The 21,725-nt window shown below is 44.7% G+C and overlaps 1 protein-coding gene across 1 annotated transcript in view; it reads left to right on the top strand.

Moving 5' to 3' along the window:
* Positions 1-14,045, top strand: part of Pik3r1 (phosphoinositide-3-kinase regulatory subunit 1) — a 79,293-nt gene extending 65,248 nt beyond the window's left edge. Inside the window, exons 8-16 of the mRNA XM_051182859.1 lie at positions 7,630-7,732; positions 8,525-8,623; positions 8,859-9,039; positions 9,244-9,369; positions 10,295-10,437; positions 10,630-10,806; positions 10,900-10,968; positions 11,510-11,680; positions 12,673-14,045. Of these exons, the coding sequence (XP_051038816.1) occupies positions 7,630-7,732; positions 8,525-8,623; positions 8,859-9,039; positions 9,244-9,369; positions 10,295-10,437; positions 10,630-10,806; positions 10,900-10,968; positions 11,510-11,680; positions 12,673-12,862 (1,259 nt within the window). The 3' untranslated portion in view covers positions 12,863-14,045. The remainder of the gene's footprint in view (positions 1-7,629; positions 7,733-8,524; positions 8,624-8,858; positions 9,040-9,243; positions 9,370-10,294; positions 10,438-10,629; positions 10,807-10,899; positions 10,969-11,509; positions 11,681-12,672) is intronic.
* Positions 14,046-21,725: the final 7,680 nt, after the last annotated feature.

The following is a 21,725-nucleotide window of genomic DNA, read 5'->3' as shown; positions in this document are numbered from 1 at the left end:
ACAAGACCACACTTTTAAGTGACAGGGCTGTAAGATAGCACTGGGACCCCGAAGAAACAGAGATGAGAGGCTCGCCCTACGCTACCCAACCAGTGTGTACCACAGCTGGTTATGCCCAGGAGCTACCTTTGGGTCCAGCCTGTCCTGTCTGCCATGTTTGTATGCCTGAGTTGTTGCAACCATCAAGAGCGATTGGGACTGTTCTCAGTATGCAGTTAAAAAGCCTTCTGAAGTTTCCAGAATGTAATGAGCTAACAATGAGGGATGTAAGATTCTATGGGCAACACTGAATAAAGGGCCGTAGTGCCACGTGGGTAGCTTTGGGGACAAGGTTCTATCAGATGTACAGTGGAAAGAATGGGTTGCTCTCAGGGTTGCTAGGATTAAATGACTGTGTGGCTTGGTGGGGGAGGGGCCTGGATGTCAGTGCCACACCCCCTGCCACCTTGCCAATGTGCCTGCGCGGTGCACAAAATGTACAACAGTACATAGCGTCCCCTGTGTCATCCACTGCATCTGTGTCCCACAGGTCCCAGTGTGCTTTCTGTGCAGGGTAAAATGGCCCATTCACTGTGTGTATGGTCTCCAGCCCACCGTCCCTGTTCTTTATCTGCCCCGTGGTTTGTTTTGTTTCAGTTTTCAAAACTGTTAGTTTAATTGGCTTGGCTACATTTCTAAAAGGCAAAGACAAAAGCCATTTCTCATTTTGATCCATTCCAGTTACAGATCTGAGCACAGACTGATAATTCTCCAAATATACCCATAACTGGTAAACTGTGGATTTTTTTTTTTCAAAGAAATTTTAGAAATCAACTCATTTTGTGCATCCAGCAGCCCCTTGAGGCACAGATGTGGACAGGTGATGCTGACAATGCTTTCTGAGCTCTGTTAGGGTGCCATTTCTTTCTCCATATCTTTAAAGCTGAGTGGCAAGCTTTGGGGGAATCCCTTACACTGCTCAGACATGGGGAGCTAAGCTGATCTCGACAGGGCAACCGCAGTAGGAACAGGGCACCTCTAGATACCACCCACGTTTGGATTTCATGGATGTATTCAGAAATACTAATGTAGCATAATTGGGAGTCAACAAGTGACTCTTTCTCTCCATTGTCCTACACCTGTCGTGGTTAATTTTTAACCACTGCAAAACATTCCTCCTGAAGAGCTTAATTCACGCATCTTGTTTGAAATGCTCTGGGCTGAGTTCTCAACAGAAATGTAAGCAAATGCTAAGACGGAGGGAAATGACTTTCAGAGTTTTCGCTTCTCTCGTTTGCTTTCTCCGGTGGGTTTAAAATGTGGTCTGACATGCGCTGTTTCAAAGGTAAAGAATGAAACTCCGAGAAAGACCCATGCCCCGAGGGAGGGGTGGAGGTGAACAGTGGAGAGCCCAGTTTTGCTCAAGATCTGCAGCAGCATTGTGAGCCCTGTGCTGGGGGATGGTTTTATTTTTGTTTTCATGGCACAGCCTTCTCTGTCTCTAGGGACAGGAAGGGGAGGGCAGAGGAGGGTTCCATAATCATGGGGAAGAGTTCCTCTCTCTGCTAGACAGTGGGTATGCCTTGCCTGTGTCTTGCTGTCTACGTATGGATTTGTTTATTAACTAAAAGGCATAGCTTTCCTTAGTGTGGGTTCGTTAAGATCCCTGGACATGGGGGTATAGGTTTGCCTCACACTGGATGACCCTACTTTCTACATTGTGTTAAGTTAAAATTGGACGTTCCTTTTACCCTCAATGATTTTGATTTGTTCGGCTTTTATCTGCTGCCTCCTTTTTCGTGGTTTTGCTCATTAATAGTGACGCATGAAAGAAAGCCCCTGAAAACCTTTCCAGGTCTCAGGCTGTGGCTCACTCGATGCCTCGAGAGGACTTAGTCAGGGCAGAAACCATGTCACAGAACTTTCAAATACATGTTAATGATCATGAGAAAGTTTCCTGACCGGGTGAAATTTGCTGAAGAATAGAATCATGGCTGTCTTTGCCTTTTAAAATGAGTTGTACAAACCCCCGAGGAAAGGGATGCATGCTAGCTGAAACACTCAGAAGATGAAGTGAACCTTCACGTATGCTAGTAAGGTTTCCTGTCCCAGCAGTCCCAGGAAAATGGGACTTGGAGAAAGCACAGGTTGTCTGAAAGGGGCTTAATTTCCTAGATATTGTGACATCTATGCTTTTGGTTTACCAGCGAATTGTATATTCTGTAGCATTTTAAGTATGTCTATTAAGTTTGTGGGTCATCTTGGATCTAGAGAAGGTGAAATGGAAAGTTGATTTCTCTTAAGCAGGAGTACTCTACTGGGTTCTGCCAGCAGAGGGCTCCCTCCTTAAGCTAATAAAAGCATGAATCTTATCAGTTGGGAAATGATTCTTCTCACATTTGCAGCCACATTATAGAGCTTCCATGGTACATATTGTACATATTGTGAGGAAATTGTTTGAAACAAGATGTTCATGCCTATTTGAAGACGCTTGTAGGGTATACCACTTTACTGCAGATACTTTTGTTCTGAGACTATCAGATTTACATAGTAATCTCTAGGAGGTTCTGAGGAAGGTCCAAGTATGCTTAAGAAGCCAGTGTGTCTGTTTCTCCCCTAAGGGCTCTTTTTTAAAGCAGGACAGTGCATGGAAATAAGAAAGCAAATTTGCTTTTCTTAAAAGGAGAAAACCAAAAAGCCAGAGTTTTGTTTATAGCTATGATGAATTTTTTTTTTTTTTTTTTTTTTTTTTTTTGCAGATAGTCTAAAATTAGAAAGTAAATTCCATTTCTTACCAGTTTTTACTTCCCATGACCAAGCTAAGAGCAGGGGATGGAGTTTAGGATCAAATGTCTGAAGGTTGAGTTCTTTTTGTCTGGGTTCTTTTGTTTTGTTTTTCTTCTCCCCTATAGTATGAAGGAATTGCCTGGGGTGATATCTAAATTACTGTTATGTTTTGAGAAATGGGGGCTTTTGTGACAGTTATGGTTCAAAAGATTTAAAGTGGGCACTTCTGTGTGGATATGATGGGAACGTTTCCTAGGAAAAGTCTTGAATTCTTTTCTGGCCAGCCAACAATTCTAAACCTAGTTAGTTGTAACTGTCTCAGATAAAGGACTGTGGAATCCACAGGAAGGAAGGTATGTCCTTCTCTGTCCTGTCCTTTGCCACACCCAGCCGGCAGTTAACCCGGTACAGACACACCTCTTAGAAAGTGTGCTTAGAAAGTCGTGGGACCTTGAAGGTGAGCTGAAGTTGTCCTCTTGAAAATCTGGGCTTGCATGGAGGATGCCTTCCCGGGGCTGCCAGCCCGCGTGCGAAGCTCTCTGCGAAGGGCTTTCCTGTTACACCTGCGGGGCCAACTGTGCCAATGTGTGAGAGGAGGTGGACACGACAGCGAGGCACCCTGTTCTGGGCTGCTCCGAGAGGTTCAGGCCTTCACAAACGCGGCTTTGATTCTATTTTTGCTGAACTAGCGGGGCCATTTCCTGTGCCGCCTCACTGCGGGCCACTTGAGCCCCCGGAGCGGGGGCTGCCGGCGCACACAGGCACCGCGGCCACCAGGGAGGACTATTTTCAGCACCCCCGTACAGTGCCCTCCTCATTTCCAGGGCGAAACCGAGCAAGTTAGTCTGGCTTCGGCCACTTGTCAGCCTGATGACAACTTTGACTTTGACTTGGGTTCCCCTCCCCCTCCCCAAATCCCTAGCTCAGCAAATATTTGAACCTGCCCAAGTTAATCATGAAGCCGCGATCTTTATCTGAGCGCGACGTGCGAGCGCCCGCCGGGGCTCCTTTCTTCCCCGGAGCGGTAGCGCGACCCAGGGGGGCTCCGCTCGCCGAGCTGGGGACGCGCTGCCGGGGCGGGGCGCGGGGCGGAGGGACCGGCTGCAGCCTAGCCTGGGGGAACCGGCGGCCGGGCTGAGAGCCGCGCGCCCCCGCCTCGCGCGCTCTCCTCCAGCTTAGGCTTGCTACTGCCGGTGCCGGGCGGGGCGGGGGAGCCTCAGGGGCCGGGCCCACTTGGTGGAAGAACAGCTTCTTTGGCTTTTTTTTTTTTCCCTTGGTGGGATACCGGCAGTTCAAAGAGAAACCGCTGAAATGCATAACCTGCAAAGTAAGTCGCTTTTCATTTATGCACTTCTCTGCACCGGGCTCTTTATCTGCAAGCCTGTCCTCTCTAGTCTGGCTGGGATGGGTGTGTGTGTTCCTGGGTGAGTGCTGCCTGGGGTAGAGCAGATGGGCGATTAGGGGAGACACTCCCTTCTGTCCTCCAGGGGGGGACACTGCGGGGAAGAGATGGGGTTTGGGTTTGGAGTTTAGAAAAAAGTAAGGGTCAGGAAGTTGGGACCGAGCCAGTGCTCGCAGAGAACATGGAAAATCACCTGTCTCCCTGATCTGCCCCTTGGGTCCCCTTGCACATGGTAGCAGAAGTCTGCAACTAGGCTGCCTGTTGGAGTGCCACCGCACACCGGCCCTTTGGGGTGACCGGTAGGTTATACTGCCAAGGGGGCTTGTCTCTTTTACTTTGGGAGAAGACTCAATATTTTTATTCAACCATTTTTTTTAAAATCTTATCTAAGGACATACTTCACCACCACTTTTACCCTTTTTATTTGAATTTTAGTTTAGATTTAGCCAAACCTATAGGCAATTAGAAAAGTGTGAACTGGAAGGGATAGGGTTGAATCTACCTGTCTCCAATAACGCAGAAGTGCCCTAGAGAGGGGACTCAAGTGGACAGCAGCCAGGGAACAGAAAGCCTTGCTCTACTTAGAGTGCGCTGTGATCCCAAATGTGATAGAAATCTAATGGGGCTTCTGTGTTCCATAAATCTTCACACGGATATGTAACAGCCACATCCACAAAGCCCACTCGAGTTTTTATAAAGGAAGCCACATTTACACTGGAGCAGTGCCCCCCCTCCCCATAATCGGGAGATTCTGGCTCACAGTGGCAGTGAACCAAGAGTCCCAGCTATGGTGACAGCGTTACATGCAAAATGATTTAAAGGGCCAAAATCAATCATTAGATTTGTAGAGAAATTGATTTCTTTATATTGAACAGTGCTAAGAAGGAATATTACCCCCTCCCACCCCCAGTCAGGCACTGTGCTAAAGAGAGAAGGGGGAGGGCAGAGAGAGAGAGAGATTACATCACCTCCTTTAAAGCAGCTAGCAGTGAGTACACCTGAACCCTGTGTTCTGATAAATGACCTCTTATTTTGGCAGAAGCATCTTGGTGTCCAGTGTTGTTAGGTAGAAGCATTGAAACTCACCATTGCTGACCACTATGTTTATCATTTCTGCAAATAATAGGCATCTCTGTTCCTGTGCTGAGTTTTCAGATTTGTTCTGTAGAGTCTGGTTCTGACCTTGGGATATTCTGGTACAGGCACTTTGTCTGAGTACTGTCTCTCAGCTTCCCTTTTTAATGAGGTGCATTTATGACCGTGTTTAAGAATTATGGAAGACTAGTCTTAACTATCCAGAGTGCTTGATCCTTTCTGCTTCTTACATCTATGGACGATATCTGAGGACTATAAAATAGAGCTTAAGAGTAGTAGCTTGATGCCTTTGTAAGATTTTTATACCAGTGAATAGCCAGGCTATCTCTAAGCCCATATGCACTAAGGGACAGAGCCAGAAGCCACAGTTTATCAGCAATTTGTCAGTCTGCCAACAGCGGAATGTACCATGCTGCAAGGAGTAATAAAGAGGGAATTAAGAGAACTCACTGCTGGAAGAGAGCAGGCATATTAAACACCTTTCGAAACGATGAGCATGTAGACATTGCAGCCGTGTGGCATGCACATTCTCGGAGAGAGGCTGGGGCTGTGTGAAGCTGGCATCCAGGAGAGCCGATGAAGCAGGAGTGGTCTGGTGACATTTTTCTGACTTGATTGGCTGGGGCGTGTGATGTAATAGGTTACAGTGCAGCCCCGTATAGGTTTTAAAATGAATTCCAAGACACCATTACAAAGAAAGCCGGACTCTTTTCTTATAACTGAGCACAGCCGAGGAAACGCTCGCACAAATGTACACCACGGTTTGGACTATGGAAGACCTGGACTTAGAGTGTGCCAAGACAGATATAAACTGTGGCATGGATTTGATGTTTTATATAGAAATGGATCCACCAGGTAATACTGCAGTATTAATGCAAAGAGCTAGTTAATTTTGTGACTTTTTTTTTTTTTTTTTTTTTTTTTTTTTTTTTGGAAAGCCGCTGTAACAGATATTCTCGAGGTTGCTATTTTTACTGATTTGTTTCACGGTTTAAAATTAGTCTGATTAGAACTTTAAAATTAAACAGATTGTTGAGTGTAGCAGCAAGCAGCTTGGGCTGTACTTGATACATGCTGGTTCTTGCTGAATGGATGGGAACTAGATTCCACTTTTCTGCTGCTGGCGTCTTTTGTTAATTGTGATCCTTGGCAAGTTGGGCTATATTGTTGTATATTGTTCCTTTAATTAAGGGGACGTGTCCTTTGTGCTGTTTCTCTGCTGCCTGTGGACTCTGGCAGTGTGGCTTTGCTGTGATGGTGCCGGGTGTTTTAGAAAGCATTTGAGATGAAGCAGTGACTCAAACTCATGTCTGATGACCTGAGACTGGTAAATCAGATGTGGAGACTCACTTGCTCTCTCTCTCACTCAAGCTGAGATACTACAATGGGAAAAGAAGTTGGCTTTCCTTGCCTTTGTGAAAGAGTCTTGCTAGACACCTGAAATCATCCGGAGTGTAAATTAACGCAGTCGGTGCTTTCAAACTTAATGTTTCCGATTCAGCTAAAAATCCTAGGAGCCTGGTTGTTCCCTTTGTGGTCAGCCTTCCCTGCAGTGAGGAAACTCAGAAATGCTGAGGGCTTCATGTCACCTTTTTTTTTTTGGGGGGGGGTCGCTATGCGCATACTGATTAGACACTGAAGAAGGGGATCTGGGTTTTAATGGGACCTAACATACAGAGCACAGTGACCCCCAGCAGAACAGTAACATGAAGACTAAGGAGATTTAGGTCACAGATGAGTTTCCTGAAGTGTCTTTGGCAGAGAAAAAGGAACATAGAGAAACCCAGTTCTTAAAGCACGCTGCTATAAACTCGGGGGGATGGGGGGGGGATTACTGCAGTCCTGCAGGACAGAGCCACCAAATTTTTCTTTCATAATTAAAGAAGAGAAGGCAACTGCTGTTATTGCTGCAGCTCAGATGTTCCTAGTTACTTTAGACGGCGCTGCCTGGGCACACAACTTCACACGGTAAAATCTAGTGGAAATGTTGGCTCTGGATTAGCTTTGAAAATTTCTCCCATAGCCAGCCCCGTTTATTTCTTAACCTCTAGGTTGGTCTGTCTGTCTGTCTGTCTGTGGCATCCTCACTACTACTTTTCTCCTTTTCAGCTTTTGTTTTTAACCATATTCTGAGATTTCTTTTAAAAACAACTGTAAATGTCACAGTAAATTCAATTGCCTTTTAACTGAAAATAGAGTCTTCATGCATTTTTAATTAAAATAAAATCACACCGCTTTCCCCCTTACTCTGGGTTGTTGTAATGAAATGAAATGTTGTTCATATGGAAAGATGCGAGCCTAATTTTAAATGTGCGCTTGGAGTCAGGATTGCAAACAACTTTTTCCCCCCTTTGCTTTGCCTACAGCCCTGCCCCCTAAACCACCCAAGCCCACTACTGTAGCCAACAACGGCATGAACAACAATATGTCCTTACAGGATGCTGAATGGTACTGGGGAGACATCTCAAGGTAAGGCTAAGGGGCTCCTGCATCCCTATGGGATGCAGGGAGGTTTCGAGTAAGAGGACAGAAAGCACCAGCTTGCTGAATTCCATTTTTAGGATGTCATCCAACATAAGCATGAAGCATAGTTGGGTCTCTTCCAAAGACGACCAGAAAAGCCACTGAGTGCTGGAGTGCTGTGGGTGCTGGGTGACACAGGAAATTAAATACCCAGCAAGTGTCCCTGTTGACAGAGCACTGCCTGCTTTCTCTCGAGAGGGCAGGACTTCAGGGATTAAGGTTATTGCACGCCTCATATACCCTTTTAGCTTCTCAAGTGGTTAGGGAGTGGGCTCGGGGAGCCTCTTTGTGTCTTTCTGTGCTGATTTAACAGAAAATGATTTAAAGGGGGGGAAAAAAAAAACTTGGTAGTATAGATGTGCCGGTAGTATAAATGGGTGTATGTCTACATGCGCCAATAGTGTAAATGGAGATATACATACATACATACATACATACATACATACATACATACATACACATATATATATCAGTGGGATGAAGTTACAGCATTTCTGTATAAGCAAAGAGAAATTGTTAGTTACCTTTGAAAATGTGTGACGCTGGCGTGTGACTCTACAAGGACAGGAGAAAGTAAAGATACGGAACCTCTCTTCATTTTCTGCTCAGGGTCTTAAAGAATGGGATCTGTTAAGGCTAAGGGTCCGGCCCAGGGTTCCGCAACCCTGAGTGCAGGAGGCAAAATGCTGTCACTCAAGGTTGCAAAGCAAGCGTGGTCTTATGCTGTGTTCATTTCAGGGAAGAAGTGAATGAGAAACTCCGAGATACAGCTGACGGCACCTTTTTGGTACGAGATGCTTCTACTAAAATGCACGGCGATTATACTCTCACACTAAGGTGAGCCGGGGGGGCAGCTGTGCTGGGGATGTCTGGGTTGTCATCTGGGGATGTCTGGGTTGTCATGAAAATATTTCTTTATTAGATTGTTTCTTTTTCTCCTTAAACTTGCACCTCAAGTAATAGGTTTCATTATGGGATTTTCAAACATGCTTGGCTATCCCTCTCCCTCAAGAGCCCCCCACTACTGCATCAGAAAACTTTGATAATCATTACTTTTATATTGTGTTTACAGGAAAGGAGGAAATAACAAATTAATCAAAATATTTCACCGAGATGGAAAATATGGCTTCTCTGATCCATTAACCTTCAACTCTGTGGTTGAACTAATAAACCACTACCGGAATGAGTCTCTAGCTCAGTATAACCCCAAGCTGGATGTGAAGCTACTCTACCCGGTGTCCAAATACCAGCAGGTAATTTCCTCAGAGCTCCTCCCACTGCAGTAACACAGGGCCAAGCCACCCTCCAACGTAGAAAATTGGCTTTTGACAAACTTTACACCGTGCTAGGGATTTCGCAATGGCTGAGTCAGATAACACATTGACTGTTTCACTAAGGACTGTTATTTGAGTAAATACCTTATCAGCTGAGTTCTTTCTTCCCCTTGTGTATTCCAGGATCAAGTTGTCAAAGAAGATAATATTGAAGCTGTAGGGAAAAAATTACATGAATATAATACTCAATTTCAAGAAAAAAGTCGGGAATATGATAGATTATATGAAGAATATACCCGTACTTCCCAGGTGAGTTTAAGATATTTTGGACTAACACATGTTATAAATCAGATTCAAAAGGAGAATTGTGTCTAACCCTTTTCAGTGTAGCCCTTGCTCGTAAGAATTCCACATTAAGCTTGCTTCTAACTGTCAGGTTATTGTGAGCTTTCAGTCAATGCAACGTAATTCCTGACTGGAGACTTTTGTCCATGCTCTGGGATAGAAATTGCATATCTATCCTCCTGCTGTGAGGAGTTGTGTCCACTGTGCTGATTGCCAGAGGTGAAAGCAACATGGATGATATACAATAATATTGCCTTTTAAAAGATTGACCAGGTGGTACTTACATATTTAGGAGCATGCACGCACGCGCACACACACACACACGCACACCATTAGTGAAAAAAGAAGCCATGAATTTGAAAATAAGCATGGAGGGGTATATGGGAGGGCTTAGAGAGAGGAAAGGGATCTCAACAAAAAGAGAGAGAAATTTTAAAAAGTAAAAGTTGGCAGAAAAATCTCCACAAGAAATGTCTGTTTCTATAGCCTCTGACTAGAGTTTGAGAATTCCTGTGCAACCCTGCTAATAGAGTACAAACCAGCGTTTCCTATCTCCAGGTCCTGTATTGAGGAGAAACAGTACAAACCTTCCCCAAAGACAACCCCCCCCCCCCACTGCTGTTTACACAGCACTGGTGTTTTATCAGGCTTAAGCAATTTAGAGATAATTTGGAGTCGATGAAAAAAATCTCACAGGCCCCTTGTGGCCATTACATCACTTCAATAAGGAACTTAAGCGTCTTGCTATTAGTGGCCAAGAGGGCTCCTGTAACTAAGCTTATGACTACCAGAATGTTTACACTGCATCACTAGATAGCTTGTCTCTCACAGAATGAAGCCGCATTCTGAAAGGGATGAATGACCATGTCATATGAAACTTGTGTTGCAGGAAATTCAAATGAAAAGGACAGCTATTGAAGCATTTAATGAAACCATAAAAATATTTGAAGAACAATGCCAGACCCAGGAGCGGTACAGCAAAGAATACATAGAAAAGTTTAAACGTGAAGGCAACGAGAAAGAAATTCAAAGGTAGATGCGTCATGAGCATCCCCAGTACCCTTGTGACAGAAGTAACAAAAATTGTGTAAGACTGGTCAGAGTGATGCTCTCCCTTCCAGTCCTTTGAGCAGTTTTAAAACGGAAGAAAACAGAGTTCCCTAACCCTTGGGGTCGTTGCATGGTGGACCCAGGTACTTAGCCATATGTTTCTCCTGCCTGCAGGATTATGCATAACTATGATAAGCTAAAGTCTCGCATCAGCGAGATCATTGACAGTAGGAGGAGGCTGGAGGAAGACTTGAAGAAGCAGGCAGCTGAATATCGTGAAATTGACAAGCGCATGAACAGCATTAAGCCAGACCTCATTCAGCTGAGGAAGACCAGAGACCAATACTTGATGTAAGTGTTTGAAACAGAGCCCGAAGGACTGACAGTGGCTCAAACCCAAGACCCGTTTTCCTCAATGCCTTTCCTCTTTTGCAAAACTCTCAGGTGGCTGACGCAGAAAGGTGTGCGGCAGAAGAAGTTGAACGAGTGGCTGGGCAACGAAAACACTGAAGAGTAAGTAGCCGCTAAGATGGACGGCGGCCCGGAGATTTGTTAACAGACTTTCCACCGGCCTCAGGACATATCCCAAGCCCCAGTGTGTAACTCAGTAGCATTATCCCGAGCTTTACCAAGGGAAAGCTGAGCCCAGGAAGACTGGGGTGTTTTTTGTTGTTGTTTCATCCCCCCCCCCCATAATTGTATAAATTGACCCTATGTGTTCATAATGATGTCCCGGAACATCAGAAAAATCCCCAAATATTTTTGGAACGAGAGGAAAACAATTACATTTAGTATACTCTGAAGATTAAGTATATGTTTGGTGTGACTTGTTTGGGAACTGGCAATCTTCTTAATACTGTCCTTGCCTTGGCCTCTGCCCAGGTACCTAAGGGTGATTGCCAATGTGAAAATGGAGATAGTAGTAACTTTGCTAACCATTCCCCCTGGGGGTGCGGGGGGTGAGGGGGTGGGGAGGCTGATCTGCCTGCTCGGAAGGAGACCTTGGGGCAGGCTGGGGTCCCCCACGCCTGAACCTCTGTTTCTGCCTCTGTAGCCAATACTCACTGGTAGAAGATGAGGAGGACTTACCCCACCACGATGAAAAGACATGGAATGTTGGCAGCAGCAACCGAAACAAAGCCGAGAACCTGTTACGAGGGAAGAGAGATGGCACTTTCCTTGTCCGGGAGAGCAGTAAGCAGGGTTGTTACGCCTGCTCCGTAGTGTAAGTAACGCCAGGAAACTTACTCATTACATTTCACTCATTCATTCACTAGAGGTCAGGAGAATGTCTTAACCTCAAAAATACAATCATGTAAAAAGTAACCCTTCGGGGATGAGGGCAGCAAGAAGGGGGAGGCCCCCATTGCTACCTTGCAGAGGTATACCCCAGAGGAGGCGAATTTCCGTCTTGCTGCATAATCCCTTTTTATTTCGCAATAGTTTGGGGGTACTTTGAAAAGGAAAATGTGAAGGTCGAGCACAATGTCTGTAATCCTAGCACTCAGTGACTGAGATTAGCACAGGTTATATATGAAGACCCTGCCCTGAGTCAGCCGAAAGAGGAACAATGGCTTTGGAGTCATTAGCATCATAGCGACAGAGAAAGAAAAAAGTCCTCTTGTGTGGGAAGACGCGAACTAAAAGTGCCATATAGCCTATGGCCAATCACTGCTTCATTTAAGAACTGTGCCGATAAGACAGACAGAGGGAGGGTTTTGAGTTAAGCCCAGAGAGTAGGAGAATTCGGAATAAATGCCAAGTTAGAGAGTTGTGATGCCATTTCAAGGAGAGCTTGAACGAAACCTGTTGATTATAACTGGAGGAAAGCTAGTGTTTGGCCTCCCAGAGACAGTAGTGAGGTGAGGTTGGAAGCCACCATGTGTCCCATACTTGCCGAATGTCACATGTGACCACACATCTATCAACCCCTCATCTCATGTCTCATAGGAACCCTAATCCATTGTGTCTCCCCCTCCTTTGAACCATTTAACAGTCCTGTGTGTGTGTGTGTGTGTGTGTGTGTGTGTGTCACTTGACCAGTAAAATCAGCACTAATACTTTACCGTGGCTCTGGGGCTTTGGCTCCCCAGAAGTGAACAGACCCATTCACCATGCCCTTGCATGACGATTGGCTTTGCTAAAAATAGCCTGTAGCATTCTGTTTGTCTGAGACCAGCTCCAAAAACTTTTTTTGTTCCCTCTTCCCCTCTCCAGGGTAGACGGCGAAGTCAAGCATTGTGTCATCAACAAGACTGCCACCGGCTATGGCTTTGCCGAGCCCTACAATCTGTACAGCTCGCTGAAGGAGCTGGTGCTACATTACCAACACACCTCCCTCGTGCAGCACAATGACTCCCTCAACGTCACACTAGCATACCCCGTATATGCACAACAGAGGCGATGAAGCGCACGCTGCCCTTGGATCCAGTTCCTCACCTTGAAGCCACCCAAGGCCTCTGGGAAGCACAGGGCTCCTCTCCAGCCCGACCTGTGAACTGAGCTGCAGAAAAGAAGCTGGCTGTCTGCACGTGGGACTAGAGCTTTCTTGGACAAAAAGAAGTCGGGGAAGACAAGGCAGTCCCTAGGGCTGCCGGATGACTAGACATTTCTAACCTTACCCTTTTTCTTTCTTTCTTTAATTTAAAGCCACAACACACAACCAACACACAGAGAAAAAGCAACGCAAAAAGCTCTCCGTGCAGGGACAAAGAGGCCTTTAACCATGGTGCTTGTTAATGTTTTCTGAAGCTTTACCAGCTACAAGTTGGAACTTTGGAGACCAGAAGGTAGACAGGGCTGAAGAGCCTGTGCCTGGGACCGCTTGGTCCAGCCTGGTTTAGCCTGGGTGTCGCTGGGTGTGGTGAACCCAGATACGGTCGCACTGTGGGTTATTTCCTTTTTCGTGAGCGAACGACGTGGAGCAGGGAGGCACGTCTGCTCTCACGGACACTCTGAGAGAACACTGATGCCGTGTGTTCGGAAGAAAAACAAAAAAAAAACACCAGAAAAACGTTTTGCTTAAAACCTGTCGAATCAACAACCAACAAACCCACCAACAGAAAAAGGAGTGTGGACAAGGGAACTTAAAATGACATTCAGTATATAAAATATGTACATATTATTGGGTGACTATCAAATAGATGGATTTGTATCAATACCAAATAGCTTCTGTTTTGTTTTGCTGAAGGCTAAACGTGCAGTGCTATGCAATTCTTTTTATTACGTTGTTACCGGTTTCAAACACACCTTCAGAATAAGCTTTCCCTCATCCCAGTTTTTTGTTGCTTGAAAATATTGTCCCTCGTTTTTTGTTAATATTTGTTTTGTTTTTCTTACTTTTTTTTTTCTTCTTCAGAAATGTACAGGATGCCAGAAAGGAAAATGGCTTAAGAATTAAAACTATGAAATACTTTACAGTTTTTCTTGTACAGAGTACTTGGCTGTTAGCCCAAGGTTAAAAAGTTCATAACAGATTTTTTTTTTTTTTTTTTTTTTTTTGACTAAATGTTGGGCAGGGCCTGATAAGCTTTGAAGCTGCTTTATTCAATAAAAAAGAAAAAGAAAATGATATATGATGTGACAACGTATTGCTGAGTCCAACAGTGTTGTTTTAAGACTCTTGAAATACGGTACCTGGCAATGTTTGTTTCCTAATGAATTGTGAACTTCTTGAATCTGGAGGGGAAGGTAGCCATGGATTGTAACCGGTGGGGGGGTGGGCGGGGAACGGGTAAGGTAAGGTGGTGTGCACTTTCTGGGGAGTCCAGAGAAGGGGAGAGAAACTGAAAAGGGCAGGCTGCTTAGTCTCCATCTTTCTCCACCTGCATTTGGTAGTCATTACCAATGAACAGCCGCTCCAGACCTACTGGAAGTCCACCGAAGCATAGCTGGCCAGCATCTCCGTTCTCATGAAAAAGGCCAAGTTTGTTGGGGGCTCCCGGAATGTGCCCTTTTTGTTGCTGTTGTTGAACACACTGGTCTCGGGGTTGAGTCCCCGCCATTTGGAAAATGTGTTCTTTCTCCTTTTGTTATTGGGTTAGCCACAGCGGCCAGTCACGATTCATTTCAACAAAAGCATGATCCGCAAAGCAACCCTTGCAGTTGGACGTTCGCTGTCTTCCTAGCTGTCCGGTTCTCTTTAGAATGGAAAGCGAGTAGGGCCCAAGTAGATAGATGGCCACTGTGCTTTGTGGAGATTGTTAAGGAATGCAACTGGCAGTTCTTCTCAGTCACATCTCCGTGCGTGTTGGTGCTTCACGGTGAGGGAAGGTAGCATCTTTAAGACAAGTGCTCTAGTTTCGCTACCCTGGTGTCCGTGTGCAAACGCTGGTGTGTTTGTCAGGAATTGCCACATGCTGCGAAGAATAGAGGCTAACCAAAGTCACGGTCACAGCCCTGGTATATTCAAAGGGCATCTTCCCAGCTTCATTTTCCCTTTCTCACACACCCACAACTATATTTCTCTCCCCTTTCTAGACGAAGGTGAAGGCATTTGTGTCTTTTGATGTTGCTGCTTCCATCTTTTGGAATTTGCAGCCTGGTGGCTGGGTTAATGGTCTGTAGAATGTATTGTTTTCCTTCCTATGAAGTCACTGCTCATCCTCACAAGCAAAAGTCGGTCAGCCAGACTGTGAGCCTGCAGACTTGACCCTTCTAATCTGACCGCGTCTGCACTGCTGGGCAATTGATGATTCCCTGAGTTTACTCTGGGCTTTGCAACCTCCAGTGGTAGCGTTCTGCCGTGCTGCATAACACTGAACAGTTAACAGTTGTTTGTAAGCTGATTGCCTTCTTTTTTTTCTTCCTTTCCTTTTCTTTTTAAAGTAGTATATCATGTATGCTGTCTCGTACAAATAACTTTTCATTTTAATTTTTAAAATAGATCTGAGATTAGCCATTCCATTACAAGTTCTGTTAGTGTTTTTTCTTCAACACTCTTTGCAAGATGACTTGCAAACATGTCTCATCTCACGAACTTTGGTACAATAGATTTTTCCATTGGTCAGAAGAAAGAAGTCACTTTGCTCCACAATAGTGAACTATGTTGCACCTGTCCTGCTGAGTGCCTTTTTGATGACAGGTTAGTATGCCACCACCTCAGTCCTTAGAGAAGTCTGGTCACTAAGCTTCTGTGATCATCAAGGCAGTCATCCACTAGCATCCGTTGAGCAGCTCATGAGTGTAGATGGATACAGCACTCCTGATATGTAAGTATCCTCACATAGTTTTTCTCACCAACTGTCACATCCTAAAGACAGCCAGACACTAAGCTGCCGAGAAACTGGGCTAGACTGAAGCTGTGGGAGGGTTGGGACCACATATCCCACTCCAGAGCGATCATAAACACATGAAGAGACAGCAAGCATCTGTTTGCAACATTTGCCAACTTCACGGCCCTGGATATATGTATATATGTATATGTGCATGGACTGTTTCCAGTACACCTTTCAGCCACGCAGATCCACAGTCGAGTTCAAGTACCTAATAAGCAGGTGTCTAGTACGGTCTTGTATATGTGTGTGGGTTTTTTCCTTCCTTTGGTGTTGCTTCGTTTTGTCTTAGAAAGGTGAAAATTGTTGGCAAATGAAGTGAGAAGTTCATCATTTGACTTTTTTTTTTTTCGGTGTTTAGAAGCTACGCCCTTTCAGGGAGCAGGTCTGGATGACTTGCTTACCTGGCATATATTTGTTTTCAGGGTTGTCAAGCCAGAGTGTGTTTCTGTGAGCTGTCAGTGTGAGGGACCAGTCCCTTTGTCGTTTACCTGGTCATGAGCTAGTAGCTTGTTTGGGAAGCCCTGCTGTTGTTCCTTATTGGGAGAAAAGTTCCTGCTGGTTTGCCCAACTGTGCTTTCTGCAATGCATGGAATCTAAGTCAGTTGGAAAGTGGGTGTTGCTGTCTGTCTGAATTTAGGGTCATTTAAGAAAGGGGCAGTTAAAAGCACAATGCCTCCCATGGGACAAAGTTCCACAATGCCAAATTCTCTTGTTTTTTTTTTACAAAAACCTATGGTTACATATAAAATAACTAGTAGTTGGGGTAGGGAGGAAGTGACACATTGAACAGACTCTCCAACTTCACACTGAACTTGTCACCATGAGACAGCATTGGCTGCCCAGGATGCTGCTATTTAAGGGGGGGAAAAAAAGCAAAACAAAACAAACAAAAAACACCCTCATTTATATGTGTATATTTTTTAAAGCTACACTCTGTTCAATGTTTTTACAAATCTGTTTATATGACATTGATAAAATAAAGTTGGTCTTTTGACGAGAGGGAGGATGTCATGGTCAGTTGTAATTTTGCCTTTACAAGGCAACTGGGGTGGGGGGAGGGAGTGTGCCTCCTTGACATTTTGTTCAAGTTATAGATTCAGTGAAGCTATGTATTGTTTTAAGTTGCTTAATGCATTGTATTAGGTCCTCAAACAGAATAAAGGTTGTTTTGAAACTTAAGTTTCCATTTGAAATTCTAGTTTTTACCAGACATTTCTAAAATCCTACCAACCCATTTGTTTCATTATCCCAACCCAATTTTTATAAGCAAAAGGTACAAGTTGGTCACTTTGGATGTGCTCAATATTATGTATGTAGCTTAAATGCTAAGAATGAATACCTCTAGGTGACAGCATTTCCAGGCATGTTCTTGCTATTAAAAAAAAAAAAAAAAAGTCTCATTTTCCTCCATCCTTCCCATCCTCCACCCAACCCTAACAATTAGCTACTAGTACCTATATTTTTTGATGGCTTCGGTTTTGTCTTTTGTACACTGGGTAATTTAAACTCATGGTACAAGAACAGAATGCAGTGGTGTGACTTGAGGCTATAAATAGGGCCAAGTTACTCCCCTAGTGCCAGTCTGCATTGCAATGACTGCTCAAGAAGCAGCTCTTTCTGTGAAAAAACAAAAACAAACAAACAAAAAAACCCACCAACTGACATTTACTGATGATTGAACCTGTGACCACACTACTGTGTATGTATGTATGAAGGTCCCGCATTTTATGTGCGAGCACAGGGAGGCTGCTACATAAGAAAACATACCCGAGGAGTAAGGGTGAGAGGACCCACATTTACTGCCATGCCAACAATGGCTGGTGCATGCTAGGCATAGCAGTAGCTCTGAGGTTCATGTCCTGCCTTTTCCTAGCTCCGTGATATCACAGAACTCATTCCCTGGATCGTATACCCTCTGGTTTCCAGGAGTACGTCTCTTCCATGGCTACAGTTTCTACTGTGCGGGTGGTCTTCTTCAGGTGTGGATGACATCCTGTGTTACTAGCTCTCAGATGAGGCTTTGGTCAAGTCTTCCAAATGTTTGCAGTCTCATGGTGCTTCTAACCATCTGTTTTCCCAATAAAGCCTCTTTTTAGTTTCAGCTGCTGAGTAAATCTACTTAATTCTGCCTGGAAGGAGCATTGACATGCATTACCTAGTGGCAGGTATACATTCTGGAAAATGGAATGCCTATATAATTTCGTCATTGTGTGAATATCATAGGGCATGTTTCCATGTATCGAGCTGGCATAGCCTACTATACTACACCTAGACTATATGGCATGTTCCTCCAGGTCCCTAGGGCCCAAGGAAACTAAAGAATGTAAGAGTAGGTAAAGCATAAGGGCAAATAGTAATTTATGGTTGTGAGCCTAGCCTTTAACAGCTGAGCTATCCCTCCAGCCCCATAAGAGCAAATGGTACAGTCAAGACACGTCAACTCCAGCTGTCTGGAGTTACTGCTACTATAACATAGCAAACTTTTACAGAAGAAATCGTATAATTAAAAGTGCCCTCTAAAAGACATCAACTACATATGCCAATAACAACTGTCAGATCTCCAGGTAATATCCAGGCTACTTTTACACCAGCTTGCCCTGTAGGCTTGTCTTTATCAGCCTTCCTTCAATCATGACTAAGTTGTGCTGATATCACAAGTGTGGGTGTGGGGAGGGGGCTCCCAGATTCATCCTAATCTTTAGGAAGCCGCCACTGTATCTGTGACTCAAGAGTCCCTGAGATGTCACTATGACTGGCCTCTGACATACCAGGTGGTTATTAACCATTATACTCTTTCCATGTTTTCTCCAAACCAATCCCGCAACAATTATATCTTAGTTAGAGGATATTGCCCCCATTCTACAGATTGGAAAAGCCTAGGTGTGCCATAACTTATTCAAGATCTTGCAGCAGGTTAGAACACAGAGGGCTAAGGCCATCTCACTCAAAGCCAAGACGCCCCCCCCCCCAGGCCTCAGGACAGAATCTAAATTTTAGACTTCCCATGAAAAATCGCACACAGCAGTTCAAAGAAGGGTCACCAGTAACTCTTCCTGCTAGGGAGTGAACAATGTGACACAGCTGGTAATGAGAACATGGTGCCCAATGATGAGTGGCCTGAAATAACATGCTCTTGCTCGGAACACATCAGCATCAGCTGGTACTTGGTTGAAATGCCAACTCCCAGATGTCATCCCTCACTTGGTAACTCAAGAGTAGAGCTGTCACTGTATTCCAGCAAACTCTGGAGAATCCCCATGGATACAAAGGATTGAAAATAGCTACTTCATGTCTTGATGTCACCTCTTTAGAGTATCTCTAGTATTTTCATCCACGAGTATTACAATTAAAACATGAGAGAAATTTTGCATCATGCTACAGTGGGTGTTCGTGGTACAGACTCCATAGAGGAAGGGAAATGGTCTAATTTGCAATGGGAGGGCCCCTGTTGGGTCTTACTGCTGCCTCTAACCAGCTATTGGAACCTAGCTAGCTCATGTACCCATCTAGGCCTCTAGCTCCTTCCTCTTTTTAGGCTATAGAGAAGGAGGGAGTTTGGTGAATTTAGAGGATTATATCCATCCCCCAACACTTCGATTACAATCTGATTACAATTAGAGCCCACAAGCATGACTGGTGACAACAGGGCTACGGTCTGAACATCTGTCAACTCTTTGCATTCTCAACAAGATGGCTGAGGGCCAGCAATGCACGAGTGGGGGCTAGCAGTCTTGCTGACATCTTAAAAGCTATTCTTCAAGTGGACCAAAACTACTAGCAACTGAGTTCTCTAAGGTGTGCATAGAAGTATATTTCAAAATGACCTTTGACCATCTCCTGATAACAGGAGGATGGAGAAGAGGCCTACCAAATCCCCTAGACCAGTGGCTCTCAATCTTCCTAATACTTCAACCCTTTAAGACAGCTCCACATGTTGGGGTGATCCTCAATCATAAAATTATTTTCATTGCTACTTATCATCTGTAATTTTGCTACTGTTATGAATCATGTAAATATCTGTGTCTTCTGACAGGATTAGGAGACTCCGGTGAAAGGTTTGGGGTCATACTCCACAGGTTGAGAACCATTGCTCTAGGTACTCAGTGGGTAAGTACAGTCTCTTAAGACCTGAGTGCTGAGCCCATGTTCTCAAATAAACAAACAAAACAAATGACCTTCATAACCAGTTTCTGAAGTCATCACTAGCAATAAGAGTCTTGTGATACATTTAGCATAAGTAGATACGATAGATTGCTTCCTAGCCAAAGTTCTGATTACCTTCTCAAAAGATCCCATTGTGTATCCTCTAGCTGGGTATCGCTGCTGTCATAAATCAGCTCAACAGAAAACTGCTGAGATGCTTTCAAAAGAAAAATAAAAGGGGGTGGGGGATAAATGAGTAGCCATCAACACATGCTTGCTTATCTGCATTTGCCTCTCCAGAAGGAAGTGGAGAAACTCTCTTCTCTCTACAGCACTCAATCATGACAGTCAGAGCTCCGCCTCAGGCTTAACTTGCTGTTAAATAAAAAACAACTCCAAGCTATACCTGCCTTGACACATGTAAAGATGTGGCCTGTAATACAAGGACAGGACACTGAACCTCCAGGACCAACACTCACCACTCTAAGGACAGAATGCCATGAGAGTGCCATCCATCACTGGGACGGCTCATTAAAATTGTCGCTGTGACTGGAAAATACACCATCCGTCGCAGGACTAGCCCACTGGAACCAATTTATTTATAGAGCTTTCATTTCAGACCTCACTGATTTACTGTCCAAGCCTTCACAAACCAAAAAATATGGAGAACTTTATCACAATGGAGAAAATGCACTGGTCATTTCAACTCATGTTTACTGTCATCTACAGAGAGGTCCTGTGCCGCATGCCTTGTAGCGTTAAAGAGTTGCTAAGGGCTGTGGATTTTTCCACCCCCTCTGGGCTCATGAGTTTAAGAGTTTGGCAGTGCTTGTTATCCATTCAACAAAACTTCACTGACAGGGCTCCATCCCGTGGTGATGAAGGAAAATGGCTGCCTACTAATGGTCAGACTTCTATCGGAGGCAAACTAACCCAGCTGTCCGCTGTTGTTTGAGGATTCATAACAGTAACGAGCAATTTGATTCAAGATGGCTAAGGGAGTAAAAAGCAAAGGTTTACAGAACAGGGGACACTTCAAATGTCACCTAGTGAAGGGAGAGGGGTCCACAGACTCCTTGTGGTGGTACTGCTGAGACGCTATTACTATACTTCCCCCATTACCCTGCAGGTAAAGCTGAGTATTTCAAGTACTATCAAAGGCACCATCTCCATTATGAGTGTTGAGGTTTAAATGTGAAATCTCTCTTGTGGCTTCACATTGCCCTAGCTACAGTTTTAGAAGGCTGTGGAACCTTTAGGAGGTTGACCCTTACTGGCGGAAGGTGGGTCCCTGGGGAGTGGACCTTGAGATTTTTATAGCCATGTCCCATCCCCAGTCCACCCTGCTCCGTGTTTACAGCTATAATATGACCAGATGCCTCACAATCCTGCTGCCACAGCTTCCTGTCATGCCAGGCTGCACCCCCAGATTATAAAACCCTTCTCCTTCAGTTGCCCCTTGTCAATTATTTGGTCACAGCAGCAAGAAAACCAGCTAATACAGTGAACTCATTCCCAGAAACAAATGTCTCCGTCTGTGACTCCCGTGTTACAGGGAGTTCTGATGGCTGACGACACAGTTCAACTCTAGGCTGGCCACTGTCCTCCCTTCTCAGGGACAGCTGGTAGGCCTTCCTTGGCTCCTTTGCCTTGGCATATTAGAAGTAGGCTGTATTCAATTGCACATGTTTTTTTCGTTCCGGATGGGAAATCCTCATCCCTGATGTACAGTAGAGTCATGTAAGTACCGATTTCATAGCACACATCTAACTTAGTATCTGGGGGAAGGCAAAACCTAAACAAGATGCCACACAGAATGCATCTAGAACATGACTGGCATCTCAATAACAA

This window comes from Phodopus roborovskii, unplaced genomic scaffold (genome assembly GCF_943737965.1).
Source record: "Phodopus roborovskii unplaced genomic scaffold, PHOROB, whole genome shotgun sequence".
In the NCBI taxonomy this organism is placed as follows: domain Eukaryota; kingdom Metazoa; phylum Chordata; class Mammalia; order Rodentia; family Cricetidae; genus Phodopus; species Phodopus roborovskii.
Note: the sequence above shows the minus strand (reverse complement) of the source record. Positions and strands in the feature narration are given on the sequence as shown.